At 37.5% G+C, this 25,417-nt stretch overlaps 1 protein-coding gene across 1 annotated transcript in view; it reads left to right on the top strand.

Moving 5' to 3' along the window:
- COL11A1 (collagen type XI alpha 1 chain) overlaps window positions 1-25,417 on the top strand; it is a gene marked incomplete at its 5' end in the record, with an annotated part of 296,431 nt that overhangs the window by 133,872 nt on the left and 137,142 nt on the right. Inside the window, 8 exons of the mRNA XM_081322302.1 lie at window positions 8,216-8,269; window positions 8,377-8,421; window positions 11,501-11,554; window positions 11,647-11,691; window positions 12,089-12,142; window positions 12,621-12,665; window positions 16,724-16,777; window positions 24,867-24,911. Coding sequence (XP_081178428.1) covers window positions 8,216-8,269; window positions 8,377-8,421; window positions 11,501-11,554; window positions 11,647-11,691; window positions 12,089-12,142; window positions 12,621-12,665; window positions 16,724-16,777; window positions 24,867-24,911 — 396 coding nt within the window. The remainder of the gene's footprint in view (window positions 1-8,215; window positions 8,270-8,376; window positions 8,422-11,500; window positions 11,555-11,646; window positions 11,692-12,088; window positions 12,143-12,620; window positions 12,666-16,723; window positions 16,778-24,866; window positions 24,912-25,417) is intronic.

Genomic DNA, 25,417 nt, shown 5'->3' with positions numbered 1-25,417 from the left:
TGCATTCAAGACAACTTTTTTTTTCTTTGTAATCTCTCATGAAATCCTATAAAGTTCTTGCAGATCCCTCAGCTTTTGTGGAATACAGCTTGAAAAACCCTGACTTACATTGTTTCTTCTTTTATGGATTGTTAGTATAGATCAGGGGTCAGCAACCTGAAACAGTGAAAGAGCCACTCGGAACCGGTTCCCTCACAAAAGGAAAAACTGGGAGCCGCAAAAAATGTGTGCACATGTGTGTACATGTGTGCATGCGCAGAACAGGGTTGACTGAAGAGTGGAGCCAAGGCGAGATATGCACCCACCCTGCATATTTGAATTGATTGGTTGAACTTTTTTAGTCCCACTTTTTTTTTTGGACTGCACATGGCTGAGGACTGGGAGCCGCAGGAGATGGCTGAAAGAGCCGCATGCGGCTCCGGAGCCGCGGGTTGCAGACCTGTGGTATAGATCAAGAATGGACCACCTATGGCCCCATCCCTGTGTTCAGCAGTAAATGTCCCTCATCTCCCCTCCCCTCCCCTCTCCCTCCCCTCCCTCTTCCTGTGTTATGTTTGGGAATAATAGAATGAGGCTCTTCAACCCTTGACTCCAAAATAGCTGGGTTAGGCCTTATTTCAGACCATTGATGCAGCTATCTATCATGCTCTCTTGAACCCATCCATTTTTTTGCTCAGTATCATCTTAAATGCTGCAGGACCTTCACAGATATTTAGGATGGCACTTACCCAAGCATATCCTGAAACTACTTTATCCTTTATACCTTCTAATTGTTTGGAAAAAGACAGAAGGGAAGAGGCCAAAAGCACATTATTACAATAATAGTTAATAGTTAAACCAAGTGCCATTCAAGCTAAACATTACATGCCAGCAGACAAGATAGTTCACATCTGTTTATCTTTTGTTTTAATTTTGCTTAAAAATCCCAAGAGCAAAGAAGTAGCCTGATGATTCCGCATAGCAGCAGTCCTGGTCCACTGTCTTATTACAATCAACATTCCAGATTATTGGTGATATAGTTCAAGTCCAGCCTACGTTGGAACGTGGAGTTTAAAGTATAGCAAGCAAAGATTACAATTTTGCTGATCAGGCAATAACAAAAGACAGACTCATAACAGGGGCCCCCAACCCCTGGCCCATGGACTGGCAATGGTCCATGGCATGCCAGAAACTGGTCCACAAAATGACCCCTTGGATAGTCCCAATAAACTATCCTAACTATTGGGATTGCTATGGGGAAGTGATCTAGGCCAGGGGTCCCCAACCCCCAGTCCATGGACCGGCACCAGTCTGCGGTAGGCCAGAAACTAGGCCACACAAACAAGGGAATCCCCATACACAGATTGCAGGCAGCACAGGAAACCACGCCCCCTCTGGTCCACAGAAAAACCTGTCTCCACGGAATTAGTCCCTGGAGCCCCAAAAGTTGGGTGGGGGTTCACTGACTTATAGTAGTTAACATTCAGGATGTGAAAGAAAGCCAACTCATTCCACCCATATTGTGGAATATGTAGAAGCAGTAGAAAAAAAATACAAGGAAGGATCCAGTAATATAAATTTTCCGAGCGCTAACTCTGCTGTGTTCATAAGTTTGACGTAAAGGATTCATTTGTAAAGTATAGGATACGAATGTTGCAAAGACATTTAAAAATACAATTGGGGAAGTGAAGTTTTAGATGCTACCCCATAACAACTTGAAAAAAAGAATATCCATTTTTCATCAAGTGCAAATTTGTGTGTATCAAACAAGCCCCCCCCCCCATAACTATTTTTTACCCTGAAACATTGATATAATGATAGTTTGGGTAATGTTAACCCCATCTCATTGGCTTTTTATTAACTGTTTATATTTCACATACCTCTTTGTTGATTGCCCATGTCATTGACCTTAGCTGTGTGTATCAACATTTAATTTGTAGAGTATACAAGGTGGATAACATTTTGAATAGGAAGATGTGTTCTTTTGAAAATCAAATCAATGAAGTAAATTGTCAGCAGAGGGCACTGTACATTAATCACTACTGTGATACTTAAATACATCACTCCAGGAATCTTTTTCCATGGCTGATAAATATTCTTACAGTTCCATCTCCGTCTTTGTCTAAGCTACTTTGGCTGAGCTAGCAACTGTGTGACCTTTAAGTGCCCATTTCCTTAAAATCATGGGTACTTTTCTTTATAGCGTTTCTATTTATAGATGACTATTTGCACTATCACATCCACTTATACTTACATTATGGTTATTTTTCAACTTGAGCTTTATAAATGTTAAAATCAGGGCAATCATATCCTCATGAAACACAGACTTAGGTGAATTCTGAATTCAAAAGCCTTACCTACTTTAGCACTGGGAAAATATGAACTCACAAGATAAAATGTGCACATATTTAAAACTGATACACACATTTTTTTTAAAAAAAATGGCAGGCTGATATACCCCAAGTCTACTTACTGATCCACTTAGAAAAACATCTATAGAAAGTAATCGATAACTCCTCCATTTTGCTGTCCCCCACAAATTACAGGTGTTTGATATTGCTATCTGTCTCTTTATCGGTCTATTATGAAGCTTTTTACATGGGAGGACTTTTTAATTCAGAAACATGCTTAATTCTTTACTTCCCCTCTTTATTGCTATTATTATTACTATTATTATTTTCTTTGTTGCTTTGCATGAACTGTACACTGAATGTTTCTGTACCAGAGACAAATTCCTTATGTGTCTAACCATACTTGGTCAATAAAGTATTCAATTCAATTCAATTCAATTTAAATTTTTGATGGCTAAGATCAATGGGATTATCACAGTTTCAGTCAGGTTGGCCCATTACAATATCCTCTTACTTCCTTCTTTAGAAATACCTTTTTGTGTATTTTTTAATTTCCTAAAATAGTATTAACTCATATCTTTAACAATTCAAGATCTCAGTTTTTAATAATTTGTTACAATCTATATCAGAGTCCATTAGAGTTAAGCAGCCAAGAAAGAATAATAATAATAATAATAATAATAATAATAATAATAATAATAATAATAATAATAATAGCAAAATTTATGTGAAATTTTGAGTAATATGAAAGCAAGCATACTTTGCTTCTCTCCACTGTCTTTTAATGATATGTATGTCTATAATAGGAAGTACGACTTGAATGCTAAGTTGATAGGGACACATTTTAGCTAAGTTCCTGTATATCATTCCCTCTCAAAGGATTCTTGGGGTATTTCAGAGGCAATAATACAGTTAGGAAATTTGAATTACATTGACATTTTGAGCTGTACATAGCAAGAAGAATTGATGGCAGTCAATTGATGGCAGACTAAGGCAGTCTTAGAATGGATTCCACTTGAAAAAAAGCACCCACGAAATAGACCTAAAGCAAGATGGAGTGGTGACATTAGCAAGCATTGCAGGCCCAACTGACAAAAGACAGCTTAGGACTGTGTTGGTTGGAAACATGTGGAAGAGGCCTTCATGCTGTAGTGAATAAACAATGGTTAGAATGATGATGATGATGATGACAAACAAATTCATTCCTGTAGCTACATTATTGACAGATTTTTAGAGCTGTTCGTATGCCATACTAAACTATAATGTGGTTCATTTGCTTTTGGCTTTATGGCTATAACTATAAATGGTCGCAACCTGTTCTAGCCTATTGGATTACAACATCCAGAATTTCTAGCCAGCATGACCACACAAATCCTATCTTACCTTGATGTATGTACTCTTGTCTTCTTCTAGCAGAGGGAGCTAAGGAATTGAAGAGTGATATACAGTATATTCCACAGCCTATATACATCTTTCACATTTTTATTCTCATCACTTGAAGTGAGGCTTCTTACTCAGTTAAACTTATGCAGCAATTTGACTCACAAAGTGAAAGCCCTCTTGAACTCAATGTATAGAAGTATCTTACTTGATAAGCTTGATACAAGTAAGAATAAATATTCTTTTGGATTCTTTTATCAGTGAAAAATGTGATAAACATTTTACATACAAACATGTACGGTATATAAGAATTCTCAATCAGTGTATTTTTGTTCTTTTTACATGTGTTCATTCACAATCTGGGAACACTGCATATTATACAATTTTTAAAAAATCTGTAAGAAAATTTAAATATGTAGTTTTTGCATAAAATAACCATTGACATTTTTATCTAGATGTATATGACATAAACTATGTTTTTCTTAGGTATTTTTAAAAGTTTCTGAGCCAAAACATAATTCTAAGTTGTACATTAGTCTAGGAAGCACATATTATTTCTACTAGTTCAGACTGCCTAAAGATCCAATTACTCAAAGATCCCTACAAATGAGAAGTAAAGTGAGATTGTGACTATTGTCAGTCATTGTTTATTAACTTCTTTTATATCTCTTATGATCCTCTTATTGAGAATATATTTGCTAAGGCTAGGTAAATGACTGGCTATCATATTAATATGTTCCTTGCATATTTAACTTCACCTTTGAACTAATTTTTCGATAGCTTTTTTTTGCATCTGGAAACAGCAGCATCAATATTAGAATTTTCCTATACGTACAAATTACAGTACATTTCAAAAATGGAAAATTAACTTAGGGAAAATCAATCTTTGCATTCTGAAATTTCAAATACCGTAATTAAACTTTTATGAGAGGTTAGGTATGGATTGTCATGTGCAAATTAGAAATGTGTGCATGCATTTAGAATATTTATTGTGCATGTATGCATGTGTGTGTAGACTATACACACATATACAAACACACACACACACACATATACATACTGTATATATATTCTCTTTCATTCTAAACCTCAAGGAGTCAAATGCTTTTGATCTGAATTTAGACACAATTTTTTGCTACTGAGGGAACATAACTGTCATCCTCCAGAAGGAACCTTGCATAAGCATAGTTGAGATATTGAGGGATGAATCACACTGAACTGGGGCTTGTGGATCTTTCCTTTTCTTCTCCTCTACCACTGCCTGGTAGAGCTTTTCCAATTATTGTTTCCCCTGTTAATTCAAAATTTAACTTTCCATGGCAGTGATTAACCATAGTTTCTGCAATTGGATGATATAGCAAACTGTGGTCAAGAAAACATGGACAGGGGAGCTTCCGGTGGCGATGCGGCGCTGAAGACAGCCGTCTCCGGGCTGTCCGCTCCGCAGCTGTGTTTATCCATCGTAAACAGCACCGATCAGCTGTTTAGATGGATTTGAAGCCCCCTCCTCGGGAGAAGAGGAGGGGGTGAGGCCCCAGGTAGGGGTTGAGCTCTCCGGGGCCGCCTGAGCTGAAAGTTTGGGCGGCTGAAGGATTGAGCCCCCCCGAAGCCTGGGTTGCTCCGAGCTGCGCAGCGTCTCTGCTCCGTGATTTTTGGAGCAGAGCCAGGCGTTAGCAACCACCCCTGCCAGAAGGAAATACCCTGGAGTATCAAGATGCAGGCAGAGCGGTACAGGAGGTCATGGTGATGTGGACTTTTATTTTTACTCTCTAGCTCAATGGATTTTATAGCTTCAAAGTGAAAGTGTGTAACAAGTGAAAGTGGGGAAAGATGGCGGCCAAAACTTTTAAAGCTCTTCGGAGTGCGGGGTCTTCCCCGGTGCAGCAGACCTCGTTGCAAGCTTTGCTTCCTCCTGCACCTCCTCCGGCATTGACGCTTAAGGATTTACAAGATGCCTTTGAAAAGCATTCACAATTAATGTCTGATATGATGGATGAAAAGTTGAAAAAGCTGGAGGAGAAATTGGAGAAGAAGATGGAAGAGAAGTTTAGAGCAATGAGGGAAGACATGTTGTCTATAATTGAAAGTGTAGCTGTATGTGTGCAACAGTTGGAGGAAAAAGTGGAGGATCTCAGTCAAAAGAACTCTATATTAGAAGTAAAGGTATTAGAGATTGAAAATATAAGGGACAAAATGGACGGAGAATTGAGCCTTGTTCAGTACCATCAGATGCAGTATGCTATTAGAATTAGGGGCTTAAAAGAGAATCCTAAAGAAGATTTAAAGCAGCTGATCTCTGAGGCTTTGGAAGTGGTACTGGGCCAGCCAGCATCTGAAATTGGGGGAAGCATGGATAAAATTTTTCGTGTAAATTCATGGATTGCAAGACAGAGGAAGTTACCCAGAGATGTGGTGGTCTATTTTACAAAGAGAGTAATTAGAGATAAAGTCATTCAAGCTGCTTATGATACTAAATTGGTAGTTGCTGAGCAAGAAGTCCTGGTTTTAAAAGAGATTCCTCCAAAGATTTTAAGGAGAAGGAAAGATTTTGCGTTTCTTACACAGGAACTTAAGAAATGTGATATCAAGTTTAGATGGGAGATTCCGGTCGGACTGGTGGTGATGCACGAAGGTAAAAGACATCGTCTGGTTACTGTGGCCCAGGCACGCGATTTTTACAGCAACGTGTTAAAAGCAACCCCCCTATCACTTCTGGAAGCTGCAAAGGGATTTGGCGAGGGAAAGCCTCAAGATGTTGCAGATAGACAGACAGAGGAGAATGGTGTTGGAGGGGATCAAGTTATAGTTTCATCGGCTGCTGCTGGAGAGCAGAGGATGTCGCGCGCCTCCCTAAGATGAGCGAGACGAGAGCAAGAGCAAGACCAGCAGAAAGTCATGGAACCTCCAAAGTGTACTTACAGTGAAGCTGTGGGAGGGGCGCGGTCCAAAGAAGTTATAGGGGCCATGTCAGACGTGCTCCAAAAGCTTTGGGGCGTCAAGATTGGTGACTAAATTTCTAATTTAGAATGTCAGTGGATTAAATTCATCATAGAGGAGAAAGAAAGTTTTTCAATATTCAAAACAATTTAAGACTGATGTTATTTGGTTGCAAGAAATGTATATTAGGGTTATGGATCAAAAGTATTTATTGAATTTAAGATTGGGTACGCAAGCTCCTAATTAACAACAAGTTGATTTTTCTTAATTTATTACATATAAAGGGTACTTAATTGGATTAAAAAAAAATTAATTTTTTTATTTATTTTTTTCATTGGAGATTGGAATGGTGTTTTAGACGTATAGATGGAAAAAGCGGGTTTTTTCTTTTTTTTTTTTAAGCGTGTCATGAGTCATGCTAGATTGCCTAAATTTCTTTGTTATTTGAACTTAAGGATGATCTGGAATTGTGAGACATTTGGTGTGATATATGCAAGAACTATTTTTGATCATAGTTCAGTTTGGCTGGAGATTAATAAGGTTAATAGAGATAGGCGCTCTTGGCGCGTAATTGAGAATTTGTTCAGAAATTAGAGGTAAATACTAGATGAAAGTTTTTTTTTGTTCTTTTTGAAATTAATATGAATAAGGATTGGGACTAAGAAATTTCATTTAGCATTTGAGTAAAGCTCCTTTTCTGTTTTCTTCTTTTTTTTATCTGTAATATTAATATTGTTTGTAATCATTTTACATGAGCTAGAGGGTGATAGAATTAATAGTTTATTGTAGATAGCATATGGATGCTTATGTTTGTTTTTTGCTTCTATACCCTGTATTTAGCTCTGGGAAGTCGGGGGGGGAGGGGGGAATGGGGGAGAGGGATAGGGAGGGCTAGATAGGGGTGGGGGAGGGGGGATTGACAAAGTTAAAATGTACTGTAAAACTTTTTAAATAAAAAAAAAAGAAAACATGGACAGCAACGTTTCCCAACTGCACATCATAGGTGTACCAGAGAACAAAGGGGATCCATGAACTAGAAGTATATTAAACTGTGGTTTGGTTTGATTTGATGCCTTAATCCATGATTTGCAGATTCTTTTGAAAAGTATTATATAGCAGCCATTTATTGTTGTCATTAAGTGCTGAACCTATAGATATAAAATTACTCTGATTTCCCTATGAAATGCTAAATTATTTTGGCTCAATAGAATCTTTGTTCATATTTCTAGCATCCAACAAGCAGGATGGGCAAATGTGGAAAGCTATGCAGTGTTCTTAGAATTGTGTTTTGTTTGTAAGAGAATGAATAAATATTGTCCACTACCTAGCACAGGATTAAACAGGTTTCAGCCTTCTAATTTCAATGGGTTTAAACATATTTTACTCTGTGTTGGATTATGGCCAATACTTTGAATCCAGCCTTCAATAGAAGCATTTGCAATGTGATATAACATGTAGAGATCTGTATCTTTTTAATGGAGCCATGTCCAGACATGCCAGCATAAAGCTCAAACATGTGCATCATTACCTCTTTCCCCAAATGTGATTTTATCATGTTTTCTCCTCAGGGAGATCGTGGACCACAAGGACCTCCTGGTGCTCCTGGGGAAGATGGAATGAGAGTATGTCATTCATTGTTTTCCCTCTTTTTTCACCTGCAAAATAAAAGTTTTAAACTACTGTTTCTTTCACACTTAATCCCTTTCCACTTTGTTTTTCTTGAAATAAGGGAGAAGACGGTGAGGTTGGACCAAGAGGCCTTCCAGGTGAATCTGTAAGCAAAGCTTTCTATTCGTTTAGTACTCATGATTGCTTTTGTTGTGAATCTATTTGTCTCTGAAAATAAATATACTATACCATTTTGGAATCAAATATAATTAGGGGACAAATTCAGCTGATATGTCAGATTTGTTCATAAAGAGTTCTTCGTTCTATATTCCTCATTGAAGTAAACTAATGCTATCTCCCTTTCTTGTTAGTACATCTATATTTTTATTAATGGACATTTTTTTCTCCATTTACTTATTTAATTTTAGTGAATTTTACCATAAGTCCCACTTGGGGAATTTTATCACTGCAACAATTTATGGGTCCATTTTACATAAATAAATACAAAAATCACATTGATCTTTTAGAATGTATTGGCTGTCATAGAAGAAAACAACTCTATCACATGCATGACATATTCTAAATTCTTTGGGTTAATAAATGTATGCAACAAAGAATAGAAATATTTTTTATCTCTTGGTTCTAAAGTTCTTATGGATGTATTTTTGCATGCAGGTATATGCTGTCCACATGGGGAGTTTTGTTAATTAAAGAATGATTCTGGATGAAAGTAGTAACTTGTACGGTCCCTTTCTACTGATCCCAGAATCCTCAAGGTGGACTAGGAAAGGGAACTCACACTATCTATGTCTTTATGCTGGGAATAGGAAAAAAAATCAGAGCTTCAAAGTTGAGATGACCTTGATTTGAGAAAAAAAGATCAGCAATTAGTGGCTTTTCAAATTGCTCTCAAAATGGCATCTTTGGAATTTTAAGAGACATCCCTTAATTTTCAGTTTAAACTGTATACTTTTTTGAAGCTCTGAGAGCACATTACTATATATAATTGTAAATGTATATTTATACCTTTGAGTCAGTCTTGATTCTTGATGACTATATGGATACATCCATGCAGTTTCCTTTGGAAGTGGTTTGCCCTTGCTTGCCTTCTTCCCAGGGCTAAGAGAAAGGGCCTGGCTCAAAGTCACTCAGCTGGCTGTATGCCTGAGGCAGGACAAGAATTCAATCTCCTGATTTCTAGTCCAGCACCTTTAATCACTGAACAAGATGGGCTTCCGTAGTTATAAATACATGTATCTAAAAGAGGAATATGTTGCTGTTCTTCCAAAATAAATAATTGGGAGATTTCTGTTAAAGAAGTCTTATTTGGAACCCATTCCTTTATATAACTATTTGTCAGTTTCTGGTCTTCTTTCCAATTTAAGGATTGAGAATAAGTAAATGACAATTTAGACTGGATTTCTTGGATTAGGGTGGCTAGTTCAATCCTTTCCAATACATGTTCTGACTAGGGTAGCTGAGCTGAAAAAGTTTTAATTATTATTAGGGGCCAGTTGTGTATTCAGAAAATGAAAAAAGTCCTTTTGATTTTGTTAAATATCTTTTTGCTAGACTAAAATTACATTTTTTTCTTTAGTAGATTACCTCATTTATTTAGTTTGTTTTTGACATTGCTTCATTTCTTGATTATATTATTTCTTTTTAAGTTTAAAGGATAAACAAAATAAAATTCATAATGGGAGGTGGGCAACATTCTAGTTCATTTAAGGTAGTGGACAACTAAATAAATAGTAGATGTGTGGAGCAACCAGTTCACACATATGACCTCCCTCACATTTTTATCTTTAAAAGTTTTAATGTTCATCAAGTTCAGCAAATTGAGATAAGGATTGTGGTTGTATTTTTGTCATGTATGCCTTCCTGCTCATTTTAAAAGGCCATTTTAAACTCAATTTTGTTCAAAAAAGTACAGGTGTCCTCTAGTTATAACAGTTCATTTAGTGACCTTTCAAAGTTACAATGGCATTGAAAAAAAGTGACATGACTTTTTCACATTTATGAATTTTGTAGCATCCTCCATGATAATGTGATCAGAATTCAGATGCTTGGCAACTGGTTCATACTTCTGACCGTTGCTGTGCCCCAAGGTCATGTGGTCCCCTTTTGTGACCTCTGACAAGGAAAATCAATGGAGAAGCCAGATTCACTTAACAACCAGGTTACTAACTTATCAACTTACCAACTGTAGTAATTCACTTAACAACTGTGGCAAGAAAGGTACAAAACTCACTTAACAAATGTCTCACTTAACAGAAATTTTGGACTCAAATGTGGTTGTAAGTCAAGGACTACCTGTACTCCAGAATTAAATATTTCCTTATCTCATTAATTATTTTACATAACTGGCTAGTCAAGAATATTTTATAATAGAAATGCCTTAGTAATAAGCAGGTGAGATGAGATCTTCACATCAATGAAATCCCATTTTGAATATCAATAACTGTCACAAATGAAGACAAATATACGTGTCCCAGGATAATGTTGCAGGATTCAACCTGGGTCAGTCAACAGGATCATGAAGTTTTGTCTTCCGAGCTTTCAGATTCATGCTGGAGCCCATCTTCAGGGAACTTCTCTCTAACAGAATGTGTGTTTTGGGCTAATAATTGATGATTGTGTTCTTTATTCATTCTTGCTGATATGCCTACATATGACCAAAATTCCACTTAACACAGCATATACAGATTTACAGTAGGTAGCCTCATTCAAGACCTACTCAACGTGGTCAGGTTTCTCACATAGCTAATCATATTATCACTTGTAGACTTCAATGGACCGGCTTTTAGCCACTGATTTTTTCTTAAAAATCAGCTGGCTTTTGTGCGTTAGAAGCTGGGGTTGTTCATACATACATGGAAAAGCTAGGTTACAGCAGTGAAAGATCTCTGGCTTTCAAATGTAGTGAAGTTATGCAGGCCGTTGGTGGCCCACAGACCAGCTTTTGAGAATATTTGTCTCAACAATTTGCACCTTGTTAAGGTACACAGGAAAAAGTAAAAAAGCCTTAGGATTCACTATCACTATCATTTTCTGTACTACTGCTTTCTCCATTGTACAAAACAGGAAGAAAAGGAAGACTGAATTCTTTATCTCAGTGATTGATAATAATTAGCTATTCGAGCTATTTAACCTTTGCTATTTTCTTTGGGTTTTACTGGAGGATTTTCAGTTACATTTTTCAAAGTGTACCAAAAACCTAATCCTAAGCAACATTTTTCCCACAGGGTCCACGAGGGTTATTGGGTCCAAGAGGAACTCCAGGACTACCAGGACAACCTGTATGTATTTCAAAAAAGAAATACCTTATATTTTGACATTTCTTTTGAATGTGGTGGTGACCTATATTAGTTTCTCTGATTTTCTTATGTAGGGAATCCCAGGCATTGATGGACCACCAGGCCCAAAAGGAAACCTGGTATGTAGATTCAATTCTTTTCTCTTTGAGTAGCTGAGGCAAATACATTTTTTCTTCTTTGAAGAAATCCAAAATAACAACCTAGAAATTGATATTTCTCCTAGTCGTGTCTTTTTATTTGTATGTTCCTCAGGTATTGTGGATAAAAACTGCATTTTATCCTTAGTATGAGTCTTCGATCTACCTACCAATACACCCTTCAGGGGTGTGAAAGAGGACACAAATTAATTGACCTATGCTGCCAATTGTAGTTTGAAGTCTCCATGGAACAAAAGAGTCTGGAGGAGAAATCAATAGAAAATTCCTCCATCACTTCTGTAAACTCTATCTGTTTTTGAAGTAATGATGTGAAATAATGAAGGAATTAATATTTCCCTGTGCATTTGTTGTAAAACAGGGTCCACAAGGAGAACCAGGACCACCTGGACAGCAAGGTATCCCAGGTCCACAGGTAAGCCCTTGTTTTGCAGTTTTTGTGTTAAGAAAACATTCAGGAGAGTCAGACCTGAAAACTTTGAATATGCATTTCCCTGGTCCCATATGCCCTTACTTCACTTATTATCTTAAAAATGGTCCTAGCATAAAAAGGAATGAATTTTACATTACCTTTTTCACAAATCTTCCAAATATAATTAGGTTTTTGGGTTGGGGGGATGGGTTGGGGAGAGATGAATGGTTTGGATTCTGTAAATACCAACAAGAATGGCAATAGTATAAGAGAGTTTTGTCTTGGATTATATGACATCCCTGTTGCCAGCAGAGCTGCCAGTATGAAAATTCTCACACTTATCTCATTTTCTCTAACTTTTAATTGTGTTTAATTAAAAAGCGGTTTCTGAGGAAAGATTTCCTTTTAATGATGCAACTCTAGAGAAAGTATTTCTATAAGTGTGTAGATTTCTTATGGTGTGTTTTTTATGTTTTCACAGGGACTCCCAGGTCCACAAGGTCCAATTGGAGTTCCAGGTGAAAAAGTAAGAAATATTCCTAATTTTGCTAATTAGGAATTTTGCTAATTTTACTTCTTCAGCTTTGCCACCTGTATGTAAACCCTTTGAAGTAGGCCAAGTTAGGAGGCACATCCCACAAGTTTGGCTATCACTCTATCTTACAGATATAGATTAACACACAATCTTAAACTCCTGATTTAAGTTTTCCTTTCCTTTCCTATTAGACTCCAATGAATTAGAGTCAGGTCAGTCTCAGCTCATTTCTCATGCTTTCTTTGTTTCCTAGGCATCAAGCACGGTTGTTGTTGTTGTTGTTCTATCTATCTATCTATCTATCTATCTATCTATCTATCTATCTATCTATCTATCTATCTATCTATCTATCTATCTATCTATCTATCTATCTAGGGACGCGGTGGCTCAATGGGTTAAGATGCTGAGCTTGTCGATCAGAAGGTCGGCAGTTTGGCGGGTCGAATCCCGAGTGCCGCATAACAGAGTGAGCGCCTGTTACTCGTCCCAGCTTCTGCCAACCTAGCAGTTCGAAAGCACGTAAAAATGCAAGTAGAAAAATAGGGACCACTATGGTGGGAAGGTAACAGCGTTCCGTGCGCCTTTGGTGTCTAGTCATGCCAGCCACATGACCATGGAGACGTCCTCGGACAAGCGCTGGCTCTTCGGCTTTGAAATGGAGATGAGCACCGGCCCCTAGAGTTGGAAACGACTAGTACGCATGTGCGGGGGAACCTTTACCTTTTACCTTTATCTATCTATCTATCTATCTATCTATCTATCTATCTATCTATCTATCTATCTATCTATCTATCTATCTATCTATCTATTTTACTGTTGTCTCCACTAAGTTTGTCTCTGTGGCTCTCTACACCATAATGTCTTTTTCTGGAATCAATGTCTAATGGAATCAATGAGACTTGAAGTGGAGTCAATAACACTTGAAGTCAAAATAGCAGCCTTTTGTAAAAGAATAAACTAATTACAACAGGGCCTTGGAATAGAATTTCCTTTTTATATTGAAGGGAGAGTGAAACCAGTTGTTATAAACAGAGAAGCCTGAGCTCCTTTGCTTGCTGTTAAAAATCAGCCTCGTTCTTTGAGTTCTTTATCTCAGTTAGAACTTGTCTCTATAAGGTCTTTGCACTGTTATGAGGAGCATTTCTAAGCACAACTATTTCTCATAGAGATGATGTGCTTACATGGAATGCCTGGAATGGCCCTTGGCTCCTATCAGTTTCATGAAGATAAGGCAGAGATACAATTTTGGCAGACTTCCTTGGCCCCAGGATATCCACGCTCTATGGGAAATATTCTCAGGTGCCTTTCCATGAGGCATTATTAATGTGCACGGAGCAACATCGAAATTCAGAGCTGCAGAAACTGAAGCACATCAAAGCTTCAGAGCTGCAGAAGCTTCTTGGATGAGAAGCAAAACATCTTCAAGGGGGAAAAACAAAACCAAGTCCAGCTTTCTTTTGTAAAAGCACCTTTTGGGACAACCATGGATGACTGAGATAGTTCAAGATAGTTTCTGCGTGGACTAATTTTCCATTACATCAAGCATATTTTGTTTCCTTCCTTTCTCATTCTTTGGGTTCTTTGGTCAATCATCTTTAACCAAGCATTCTAAGTGGTGGTGCAGATGAGGATTTTGCTCTTTATCTTCATTCTCTGTGACTGTCACAGGTTGAGCACTAAGCCCTATAGGGAATTTCCTTTATCTTTGGAGAGTCTTTCTTGAAATAGAACTCTAGCAATCAGATGTCCATATTTCAAAAAGAGCCCCCACATTTGAGATACCTTCTCTAGGACAGAAAACAAATGAAGCGGCAATAGAAGGGACCATATCACATCAACAAGACCTTCTCATACCAAGCCAGTTATGACAGTGAAGAAAATCCATATCTTTGATCCATACTGTGATCAACATTAGATACATTGTTAATTGCTGAATTCATGTTTAAAGTGTTTTATTTAAATTCATTTCATTTCTAAAAAGTAACATGTTTACAAGATGCATCTTCTCACATGCATGAGAACACAGAAGTACCTGCTGAATTAGACAACTTCATGGTAGCCAAAAGATCTTGGAAACCTATAAGCTAAACACAAGCACGGTAGTGATCATGATAGTGTGTCAGTGTTTCCAGGTAGACCAGACAGGAAACACAACCAGGTGAGATAATTCAACTTTATTGTAAGGCTACATTAACAGAATGTTGCAAGTCTGATAGTACAAATCTCCCACCTGTTGTGTTTTTTTTTTGTAGACTGAGAAGTTAGGGGAGGGGGGGTTCTTTCTGAATTTCTTTCTTTACCCATCATGCAGCTACAGGCTATGCCCTCTCTTACTTGATTGAAGGCAACATCAACCCCCCCATCTCATTCCCACACACTATTACATAGTGAAAAGCATGATAATGAAGATAAATATATATATCCTATTTGGTTAGTAACCATTGATTGGCTTATCTTCTGCTGGCAACTTTTACCTGAAAGCCAAAAAAACACCCCCTATTAAATTAAAAAGAATGTGTTAGATTTTTGAGAACGCTTTGATAGCAACAGATGTGAAGACTATTCTTTCAAATACATATGGCATCTACTGCAGTACCAATTCACCATTCCTTTGTAACTATTATCAAAAGTTGCCCTGGCACCATCTGACTCCAGTTGACTTTGGAGACTCTGGAGCTTGAGTAGATAAATTGCAAATAAAAGCAACCTTTGTTCTGATGAACAGAACATCTAAAAAGGTGGAGAAACTAGTTTCCTGTGTACAGTATGTGTGTTCTAACGTTTAAACCCTGAACTTCTTTCCCCTACCCTTTTGTAGTAGACTGCTTGCAATCTCCTCTCCCTCCTTCCCTCCCTCCCTCTCTTTAACTGGTCTTGTGCACCTGGCCTGTATTTAGAGTATGGTCATGTTTGGCCCCAGGCTCCTCATTTCCACTTTGCAAGCTTCAGCTATCACAGCTGTGTAGCTTCATAACAGAGTATAAATGCTAACAAAATGCTAGTTTTACTGACGCAACAACAAAATCAGTTTCAAGTTAGGTCAAAGCTTCTTGTTCCAACCACATGATAATAGATCTGATTAGAAAAAGATAGATTTAATTCAAAAAAGTTTCATCAGAGTGCATAGGGATTCATATGTAGTATCTGTTTGCAAACTTTTAAAGCAGCTGCATCATTCCCCAGAATTACATGAAAGTCCAAACTCTAAAATCACATTAATTAAAAACATTTCTTTTAGGTCTCATTCAAGCTATGTCCTCATGTCATTTATTTTCTTTCTTTCTTTCTTTCTTTCTTTCTTTCTTTCTTTCTTTCTTTCTTTCTTTCTTTCTTTCTTTCTTTCTTTCTTTCTTTCTTTCTTTCTTTCTTTCTTTCTTTCTTTCTTTCTTTCTTTCTTTCTTTCTTTCTTTCTTTCTTTCTTTCTTTGAGATTGTCTGTTTTATCCCACTATTCCACAACTGTGCTTATACTTGTGATGTTTTTAGAAAATGGCAATACTCACTTATGAATGTTAACAAAATATGAATACTAGCTTGGGAATATCTGAATATTGATAATTGCCTATATGAGAACAATTTTCATTCATTCATTTTTATTCATCTAAAAATGGAAGAAATGGATATTGTTTCCAGATATTCATGCCAATTTATTTGAGTCTCGCCATTCAGTCCTACTCATGAGTGTTAAAATTTACCACATTTTCAATGTGTATTCAATATACGGTACTCAAATAAAAAGAATGAGACATACATATGTAACAGATAAATGAGAAAGTGAATTTGAAAAAATCATGCCATGATATTCACACATGCCATGATATTCAGACCACCCCTTTCAAATGATGTATTCCCAGATGTTCAGCTGGATGCCAACTTCAAAATGGTCTAATAAGCCTTAAACTTTGGAAAGCTACTTCATTTCTTCTTCCTGATTGAGTTTTGATTTTGATTCGGGAATAATCTTTGACTTGCAAACATTGGCAGCATGCCAGTCTACCTCAACTATGATTGTTTTTCTTTCCAAAAGTCTTCTTTTACTTCTGTTTCCAGGGACCTCAGGGCAAACCTGGTCTGTCAGGACTTCCCGGTACTGATGGCCCTCCGGTAAGTGATATGCAATTTAGTCCATTTTATATTTTGGGTTAAAAAAATTACTTTGCAGCGGTATACACATGAATTTCAACAAGGAAGTTGCGTCACCAGTAGCTCGAAGCAGAATATATAAAGCATATCCAGTTTCATTATTTCAACCTGATCCACATTTCTCATCTAAGCTTTTATTTTTTAAAAAAGGTAATTGAAATGGCAGATGAGAAATTGCACTGGTACTGAATTTTTTTAAAATGCATTTAGTTGCCTAACCAGTATAGGATAGGTATAAAATACTGGAAATCAACATGATACAAGTTTTACGAGAAAACTATTTTTTAAATTAAATATACTGCTCTGTAAGAATAGAGTAGAGTAGAGTAGAGTAGAGTAGAGTAGAGTAGAGTAGAGTAGAGTAGAGTAGAATAGAATAGAATAGAATAGAATAGAATAGAATAGAATAGAATAGAATAGAATAGAATAGAATAGAATAGAATAGAATAGAATAGAATAGAATTGGAAGGGACCTTGGAGGTCTTCTAGCCTGGCGCCCTGCTCAAGCAGGAGAACCTATACCATCACAGACAAGTGACTGTCTAGTCTCTTCTTAAAAACCACCAGTGATGGAGCGCTCACAGTTTCTGGAGGCAAGCTGTTCCACTGGTTAATTGTCCAAACTGTTAGGAAGTTTCTCCTTAATTCCAGATTGCTTCTTTCTTTGATCAGTTTCCAACCATTGTTTCTTGTCCTGCCCTCTGGTGCTTTGGCGAATAACATGACCCCCTCTTCTTTCTGGCAGCCCCTCAAATACTGGAAAACATGTTTCATTGCTTTTAGGTTAAGGTTGAAGTCATAGCTTTTGAGTTCTAATCATTGTAGTACTTTTAATTCCAATGGTAAACAATCAATTTCAAAATGAAACAACAAAATTATTCTTCTTTTGTGAGCTAGAGCATCTTTATTAAAAACAAAATGGTTTTGTTTGGTAAACAAAATGCGTTTACCAAACAAAAGTTTCGGTTTGCATTGGAGTCACCATGATGGATTTGTTGTTGTTGTTGTTGGTTGCAAAGTCCTGTCTGACCCATCGCAACCCTATGGACAATGTTCCTCCAGGCTTTCCTGTCCTCTACCATCTTCTGGAGTCCATTTAAGCTCATGCCTACTGCTTCAGTGACTCCATCCAGCCACCTCATTCTCTGTCGTCCCCTTCTTCTATTGCCCTCAATCTTTCCCAGCATTAGGCTCTTCTCCAGTGAGTCCTTCCTTCTCATTAGGTGGCCAAAGTATTTGAGTTTTAGCTTCAGGATCTGGCCTTCTAAAGAGCAGTCAGGGTTGATCTCCTCTAGGACTGACCGGTTTGATCACCTTGCAGTCCAAGGGACTCACAGGACTCTTCTCCAGCACCATAGTTCAAAGGCTTCAATTCTTTGGCGCTCAGCCTTTCTTATGGTCCAGCTTTCACTGCCATACATTGCAACTGGGAAGACCATAGCCTTGACTATACACACTTTTGTTGACAGGGTGATGTCTCTGCTTTTTAGTGTGCTGTCTAGATTTGCCATGGCTTTCATCCCAAGGAGCAAGCGTCTTTTAATTTCTTGGCTACAGTCCCCATCTGCAGTGATCTTGGAGCCCAGGAAAATAAAATCTGTCACTACCTCCATTTCTTCCCCATCTATTTGCCAGGAATTGAGAGGGCCGGATGCCATGATCTTGGTTTTCTTAATGTTTAGTTTCAACCCAATTTTTGCACTCTCCTTCACTCGCAACAAGAGGCTCTTTAGTTCCTCTTCACTTTCTGCCATTAGAGTGGTGTCATCTGCATATCTTAGGTTGTTGATGTTTCTTCCGGCAATCTTAATTCCAACTTTTGATTCATCTAGCCCTGCCTTTCTCATGATGTGCTCTGCATATAAGTTAAATAGGCAGGGCGACAATATACAGCCTTGCCGGACTCATTTCCCAATTTTGAACCAATCAGTGGTTCCGTGTCCAGTTCTCACTGTTGCTTCTTGGCCCGCATATAGGTTTCTCAAGAGACAAATAAGATGGTCTGATATGCCCATCTCTTTGAGGACTCTTTGAGGACAGTTTGTTATGATCCACACAATCAGAGGCTTTAGCATATTCAATGAAGCAGAAATAGATGTTTTTTCTGGAACTCTCTAGCTTTCTCCATGATCCAGCGTATGTTAGCAATTTGATCTCTAGTTCCTCTGCCTCTTCGAAATCCTGCCTGTACTTCTGGTAGTTCTCGATCCACATACTGCTGGAGTCTAGCTTGTAGAATTTTAAGCATAACTTTACTAGCATGAGAAATGAGTGCAATGGTGCGATAGTTTGAACATTCTTTGGCACTGCCTTTCTTTGGAATTGGAATGTAAACTGATCTTTTCCATCCTGTGGCCACTGTTGAGTTTTCCAAATTTGCTGGCAAATTGAGTGTAGCACTTTTACTGCATCGTCTTTTAAGATTTTGAATAGCTGAGCTGGAATACTGTCACCTCCACTAGATTTGTTGTTGCTCAGCTTTTCTAAGGCCCACTTCACTTCACATTCTAGGATGTTTGGCTCGAGGTCAGTGACCACCTCATTGTGATTATCAGGGAAGTTAAGCTCATTCTTGTATATTTCTTCTGTGTAATTTTGGCACCTCTTCTTAATCTCTTCTGCCTCTGTTAGGTCCCTGCCATTTTGGTCCTTTATCATGCCCATTTTTGCATGAAACGTTCCCTTCATCTCTCCAATTTTCTTGAAAAGATCTCTGGTCCTCCCTATTCTATTGTTTTCTTCTATTTCTTTGCACTGTTCATTTAAGAAGGCATTCTTATCTCTTCTAGCTATTCTCTGGAATTCTGCATTCAATTGGGCGTATCTTTCTTTTTCTCCCTTGCCTTTTGCTTCCCTCCTTTCCTCAGCTATTTGCAAAGCTTCCTCAGACAGCCATTTTGCTTTCTTGCATTTCTTTTTCTTTGGGATGGTTTTGGTTGCTACCTGTTGTACAATGTTGCGAACCTCTGTCCATAGTTCTTCAGGCACTCTGTCTATCAGATCTAATTCCTTAAATCTATTTGTCACCTCTACTGTATATTCAACAGGGATATGATTTAATTCATACCTGACTGGCCTAGCGCTTTTCCCTACTTTCTTTAATTTAAGCCTAAACTTTGCAACAAGAAGCTCATGGTCTGAGCCACAGTCAGCTCCTGGTCTTGTTTTTACTGACTGTATAGAGCTTCTCCATCTTTGGCTGCAGAGCATATAGTCAATCTGATTTCTGTGTTGACCGTCTGGTGATGTCCATGTGTAAAGCCGTCTCTTGGGTTGTTGGAAAAGAGTGTTTGCTATGACCATCATATTCTCTTGACAAAATTCTATCAGCCTGTGCCCTGCTTCATTTTGTACTCCAAGGCCAAACTTGCCTGTTATTCCAGTTATATTTTGGCTTCCTACTTTAGCATTCCAATCCCCCATGATGATAAGGACATCATTTTTGGGTGTTAGTTCTATAAGGTGCTGTAGGGCTTCATAGAACCGGTCAATTTCATCCTCTTCAGCACTGGTGGTTGGGGCATAGACTTGGACTACTGTGATATTGAATGGTTTGCCTTGGATTCGAACTGAGATCATTCTGTCATTTTGAGGATTGTATCCTAGTATTGCTTTTCCTACTTTTTTATTGACTATGAAGGCTACTCCATTTCTTCTGAGGGATTCTTGCCCTCAGTAGTATACCTGATGGTCATCTGAATTAAATTCACCCATTCCTGTCCATTTTAGTTCGCTGATACCTAAGATGTCGATGTTTAGTCTTGTCATCTCTTGTTTGACCACGTCCAGCTTTCCTTGATTCATGGATCTTACATTCCAGGTTCCTATGGAGAAAAAATCTTTACAGCATCGGACTTTCCTTTCACCACCAGACATATCCACAGCTGAGCGTCCTTTCGGCTTTGGCCCAGTCGCTTTATTCTTTCTGGCACTACTAGTACTAGCCCTCTGCTCTTCCCCAGTAGCATGTTGGACGCCTTCCGACCTGAGGGGCTCATCTTCCAGCGTCATATCGTTTTGCCTTTTGGTACTGTCCATAGGGTTTTCATGGCAAAGATACTAGAGTGGTTTGCCATTTCCTTCTCCAGTGGATCACGTTTTGTCAGAACTCTCTTCTATGACCTTTCCGGCTTGGGTGGCCCTGCACGGCATAGCTCATAGCTTCATTGAATTACACAAGCCCCTTTGCCACGACAAGGCAGTAATCTATGAAGGGGATGATGGATTAATAATGATCATTTAAATCCAGGGGTGTTAGTTGTGCAATCACACAGCACACATGACAAATGCTACAGAATATGAAGAAGCTTCTTGGATGAGAAGCAAATGTCTTCAGGAAAAACAAAGTCCATTTGGCTTTTGAAAAAGCACCTTTGGGACAATCATGACCTGGATGACTGAGAATCTCCATACACATTTACTAGAATTATTGTTTTCACTCAGATGATGATGTAATGATACAAATAATAAAAACTGTCTTCTACAGTGGATAATCATGTTTTTAAAGGATTCTCTTTACCTCTTACCGAAGACAAATGGGGATAATGCATAATTTGTGAAGTCAGATACTCATAATTCCAAAGCTTAATAGTGAACCATATGATTTGCATATATGAAGTAGAGCCAATGCCAGAAAGAGCTGGCTGTATTAGACCAATTAATCTAGTGGTCAGATTACTGCATGGCAATTACAAATTAATCTATTATGGCTTAGAGTGTGATCTAATAAAAAAAGATATATTATTGGGAACACTCTTGGCAAACTTTGTACCACCAGCTCCTCTTGATTATTATTTATTTAGCATATGATGAAAACATAACAAAAAAAGTAAACATATATGCACAAACCTCCTCAGATAAGCAACATAGATTATTGAATCTCTGTTTGGCTTCACATGGGACTGCTGGGCTGTATTAACTACCATCTCCAGTTTTACACTGCTTGATTAGGCATCTTGCAAAAGGAGGTCGATACACAGATAAAACCAATTTGTTACAGTTGGCATACTTTATTTCTCAGATAATTTAACTCTGTAGAGTATGATATACTCTGAGAGCATGGTATACAAATAGAAAAGGTCCTCCTGCCCCCATCTCCCTCATAATTACAAAGGGAGAGGAACAAAAGTTTAAGATTTATGCTTAAATATATATGCCCTCATTATTTTGTGCAGACTTGCCTGGACTGATACTCTGCAGATATGCTATCCTACAACTCATATCTGTGCTGATGACCTTATCGGAATTTAACACATTTGAAGAATAGCACATCTGTGTTAAATCAGCCCTGATTTAATATATGTTTTGTTTCAACATAATATACTGTAGAATTTGTGCCAGTTATGTGGTCATTGCTTTCCCCAGGTTATTTTAGTCTCAGTGTGTTGAAAATTCTTTTTATCGATTCTCAGACTATCAACTAGGCTTTCTTAATCTCTCTGAAAATAATAACAGGTACAGCGCAATCACACTCTGATCTCTTGGAAATAAATCCCACTGAATTCAGTGAGATTTACTTCTATGTAACTGAGAATAAGAGTGACACATATATTGCCAATGTAGCAATCCTTTTATTATTGCGCTTATAAACAAAAAGAGATCAGAATAGAGGAGAGTTGAGTTGCAAGTTCGATTTTTAAGGGAAAACAGAAATGAAATATTTGCCTTAAAGCAGGGGTCTTCAAACCTGGCCCTTTTATGACTTGTGGACTTTAACTTCCAGAATTCCTCAGCCAGCATGCCTGGCTGAGGAATTCTGGGAGTTGAAGTCCACAAGTCATAAAAGGGCCAAGTTTGAAGACCCCTGCCCTAAAGTATTAAAGGTATTAAAAGAACAGAGCAAAATGAAATGAGTGTGATGATGCAACCCTAGTACAAGTAGTCCCCCACCTACGACCACAATGGAGCCTAAAACTTCTGTTGTGAAGTGAGACATTTGTGAAGTGAGTTTTGCTGTAATTTAAGACCTTACTTGCCTCAGTTGTTAAGTGAATCACTGCAGTTGATTAGCTAGTAACCTGGTTGTTAAGTGAATCTGGCTTCCCCATTGACTTTGCTTGCCAGACGGTTGCAAAAATTGATCACATGACCTTGGGACACAACAGCGGTCATAAATATGAACCAATTTCCAAGCATCTGAATTTTGATCACGTGATTACGGGGGTGCTGCAAAGATCATATCTGTGAAAAGCGGTCATAAGTCAGTTTTCAGTGCCATTGTAACTTTGAACAGTCACTAAACAAACTGTTGTAAGTTGAGGACTACATTTCTACTCAGAGGTAAAACTAATTTAATCTTGCTTCTAAGTAACTATGTAAGATTACAACCTAAATCACACGCTGAATCTAATATTTATTCTTACATTTTGGAGATGGACAACAAAGCTGAAGATTTATTATACTCTTAACTTGCATGTGGATTTAACCCAGTGGGAAAATCTTCAGGCTATTGATTTGTACTGGCAGTAAAATATTTCTATTACTGTTTTCTTTCATCTTGTTGTGCCATAACTTTAATGGTGTACTTTAGTGTAATGTTTGGTGACAGATAAAAATAATCAATTCCTATCTTCCAGAGAAAACACATCAAATGGAGAAATACTTTCAGTGCTTTACTTGCTTTTCCATTATCTTTAGAAATATTTGGATCTAAAATAAAAGAACATCTTTGTTGGTTGGATATATTGTCGATACTAATTTGTACATTCGAAGACAATCTCTAGATGCTAGTGTTATTAATGTAGCCAGAACGGCCTCATGGTATGCTAATATCCACATATAGCTGGATTATGTCAGTTATTATTTTGAAATATTTTGTGACTCTAATTTAGTTTGCAGCCTAAAATTATATATTATGGGAAATGTGATATTCACCAAAATCTGCTTCCCTTCACCACCATTTAACTTTCTTTTTTCCTAGTGACATCTGATAATTTATTTTCAGGGGAAGCTCTGCAGCTGCCTCCCTATCCCATATATATAACAATCAAACAAATAAAGACATGAAAAATGTTTGTAACAAGGTGTATTTCATTCTGTATTCCCCATATTGAAAGAAGAGTGGGAGTAGGAAATAATTTTTGCCATGTTATCTGGTCCCAGACTTCCCATTTGGCAGGAAAGACAACTAAACAACATGTTTCTAAATAACCTTATGTTCTCCTATATATGGTACCATAGAGTTCCTATTTTAAAGGCTAATTTTGCCTTCTCCCCAAATTGCATAATGCCCTTCCTAGATTCAGGACAGTTTAAATTATTCATTTAAAATAACTTAGATATAGAATTCATTATTCCAAGCTGTAGAAATGGTCCCCAGTTTAGATAAGTTTAAAAGGGGTTGTAAAGCAGGGCAAAAATCAAGATATATGATTGTAGCCCTGCTCCTCATGTTATGCACATGCAATCCCTGTTGAAGAGGGAATAGGACTTCAATTATATGGCTGTGTCTCCCATTGAAACCCTGGTATATGGATTCAATTGGAGGCTTTTAAAAGTAATTTTCTATTCAGAATGTCTGTGAAAGGGAATGCCAAGAAGGCAGGACAACTCTGGTTAGCCATTCTGGGGAAGCAAAATACTTCCAATGTGTTGGGTTTTGACCTAATGAATCAAATGAATTCTTCTGATATTTATTCAGTGATGTCATTATAATGGGATTTTGAGGCTGAAGTAAAGGGGCGTACTCAGCAGAAGCAACAGGTGATAAAAACAATAACCATTATCTATCAGATTGTCCAAAGACTTCAGTGACGTCATTGCTTTACACCGTTCACTGTAAACATATGTCAGTTTTATACCACTTTGACTGTGAATCCTTTTCAGAAGATCCTGAAAATAATCATTAGTAGAAGTTTAGTAGAATTTGTCTATCCCTAATCAGATTATAGATGCCAAGTTTCTCTAAGAGGAGAGGGTGGATATTTCAAGTTGGTAATGTCTTTTTAAAATAACAAAAATCCAAAAAATAAAGATATTTGAGAATAGGAATGAATCCATTTGTATTTGCATACTAAGTGTTTCTCCTCCCCTATATATATTTTGTTAATAGGGCCATCCAGGCAAAGAAGGACAGTCTGGAGAGAAAGGTGACACGGTATGTTTATACTTTATTTATATATTTATTGCTGTAAAAAGTGAGTGTGTATAAGTGAGTGAGTGTGTAATTAGAAAAAGTGACAGATATGAAATTATGATAAACTGTGATTGAAATCTTAGACCATTAGAACTAGCATCACTGAACTCTAGTTTTTTTTCAAAAGCTTTTTTTTCTTCTACTGAAGCATATTTATTTCTTTAATTTCTCCCATGCAATTCTTTTTGTACTGTCTTGGCTGTACAAAAAAGCTGTACTGTCTTACTGTCTGTGAGTGATTAACAAAAAACAAAAGTGTTAAATTCATCAACAGGATCATCTCTATTTAAGGATAAAAGGGGAACATTCAGCCTAAAAGTGATGAGAAAAGAGAATATTTTCTGTACTGTTTTAGCTATTGCCCATAGATGGTGATGATGGTAATAATTTCATACTATTTATACTGTTCTCTAGAATAACTGAGTTTTCCCAATACTTTTGCCAATAAATAAGGCAATAACACTATA

This window comes from Vipera berus (genome assembly GCF_964194415.1).
Source record: "Vipera berus genome assembly, chromosome: 3".
Taxonomy (NCBI): Eukaryota; Metazoa; Chordata; class Lepidosauria; order Squamata; family Viperidae; genus Vipera; species Vipera berus.
The sequence above is the reverse complement of the archived record's forward strand: the minus strand, read 5'-3'. Positions and strand labels throughout refer to the sequence as shown.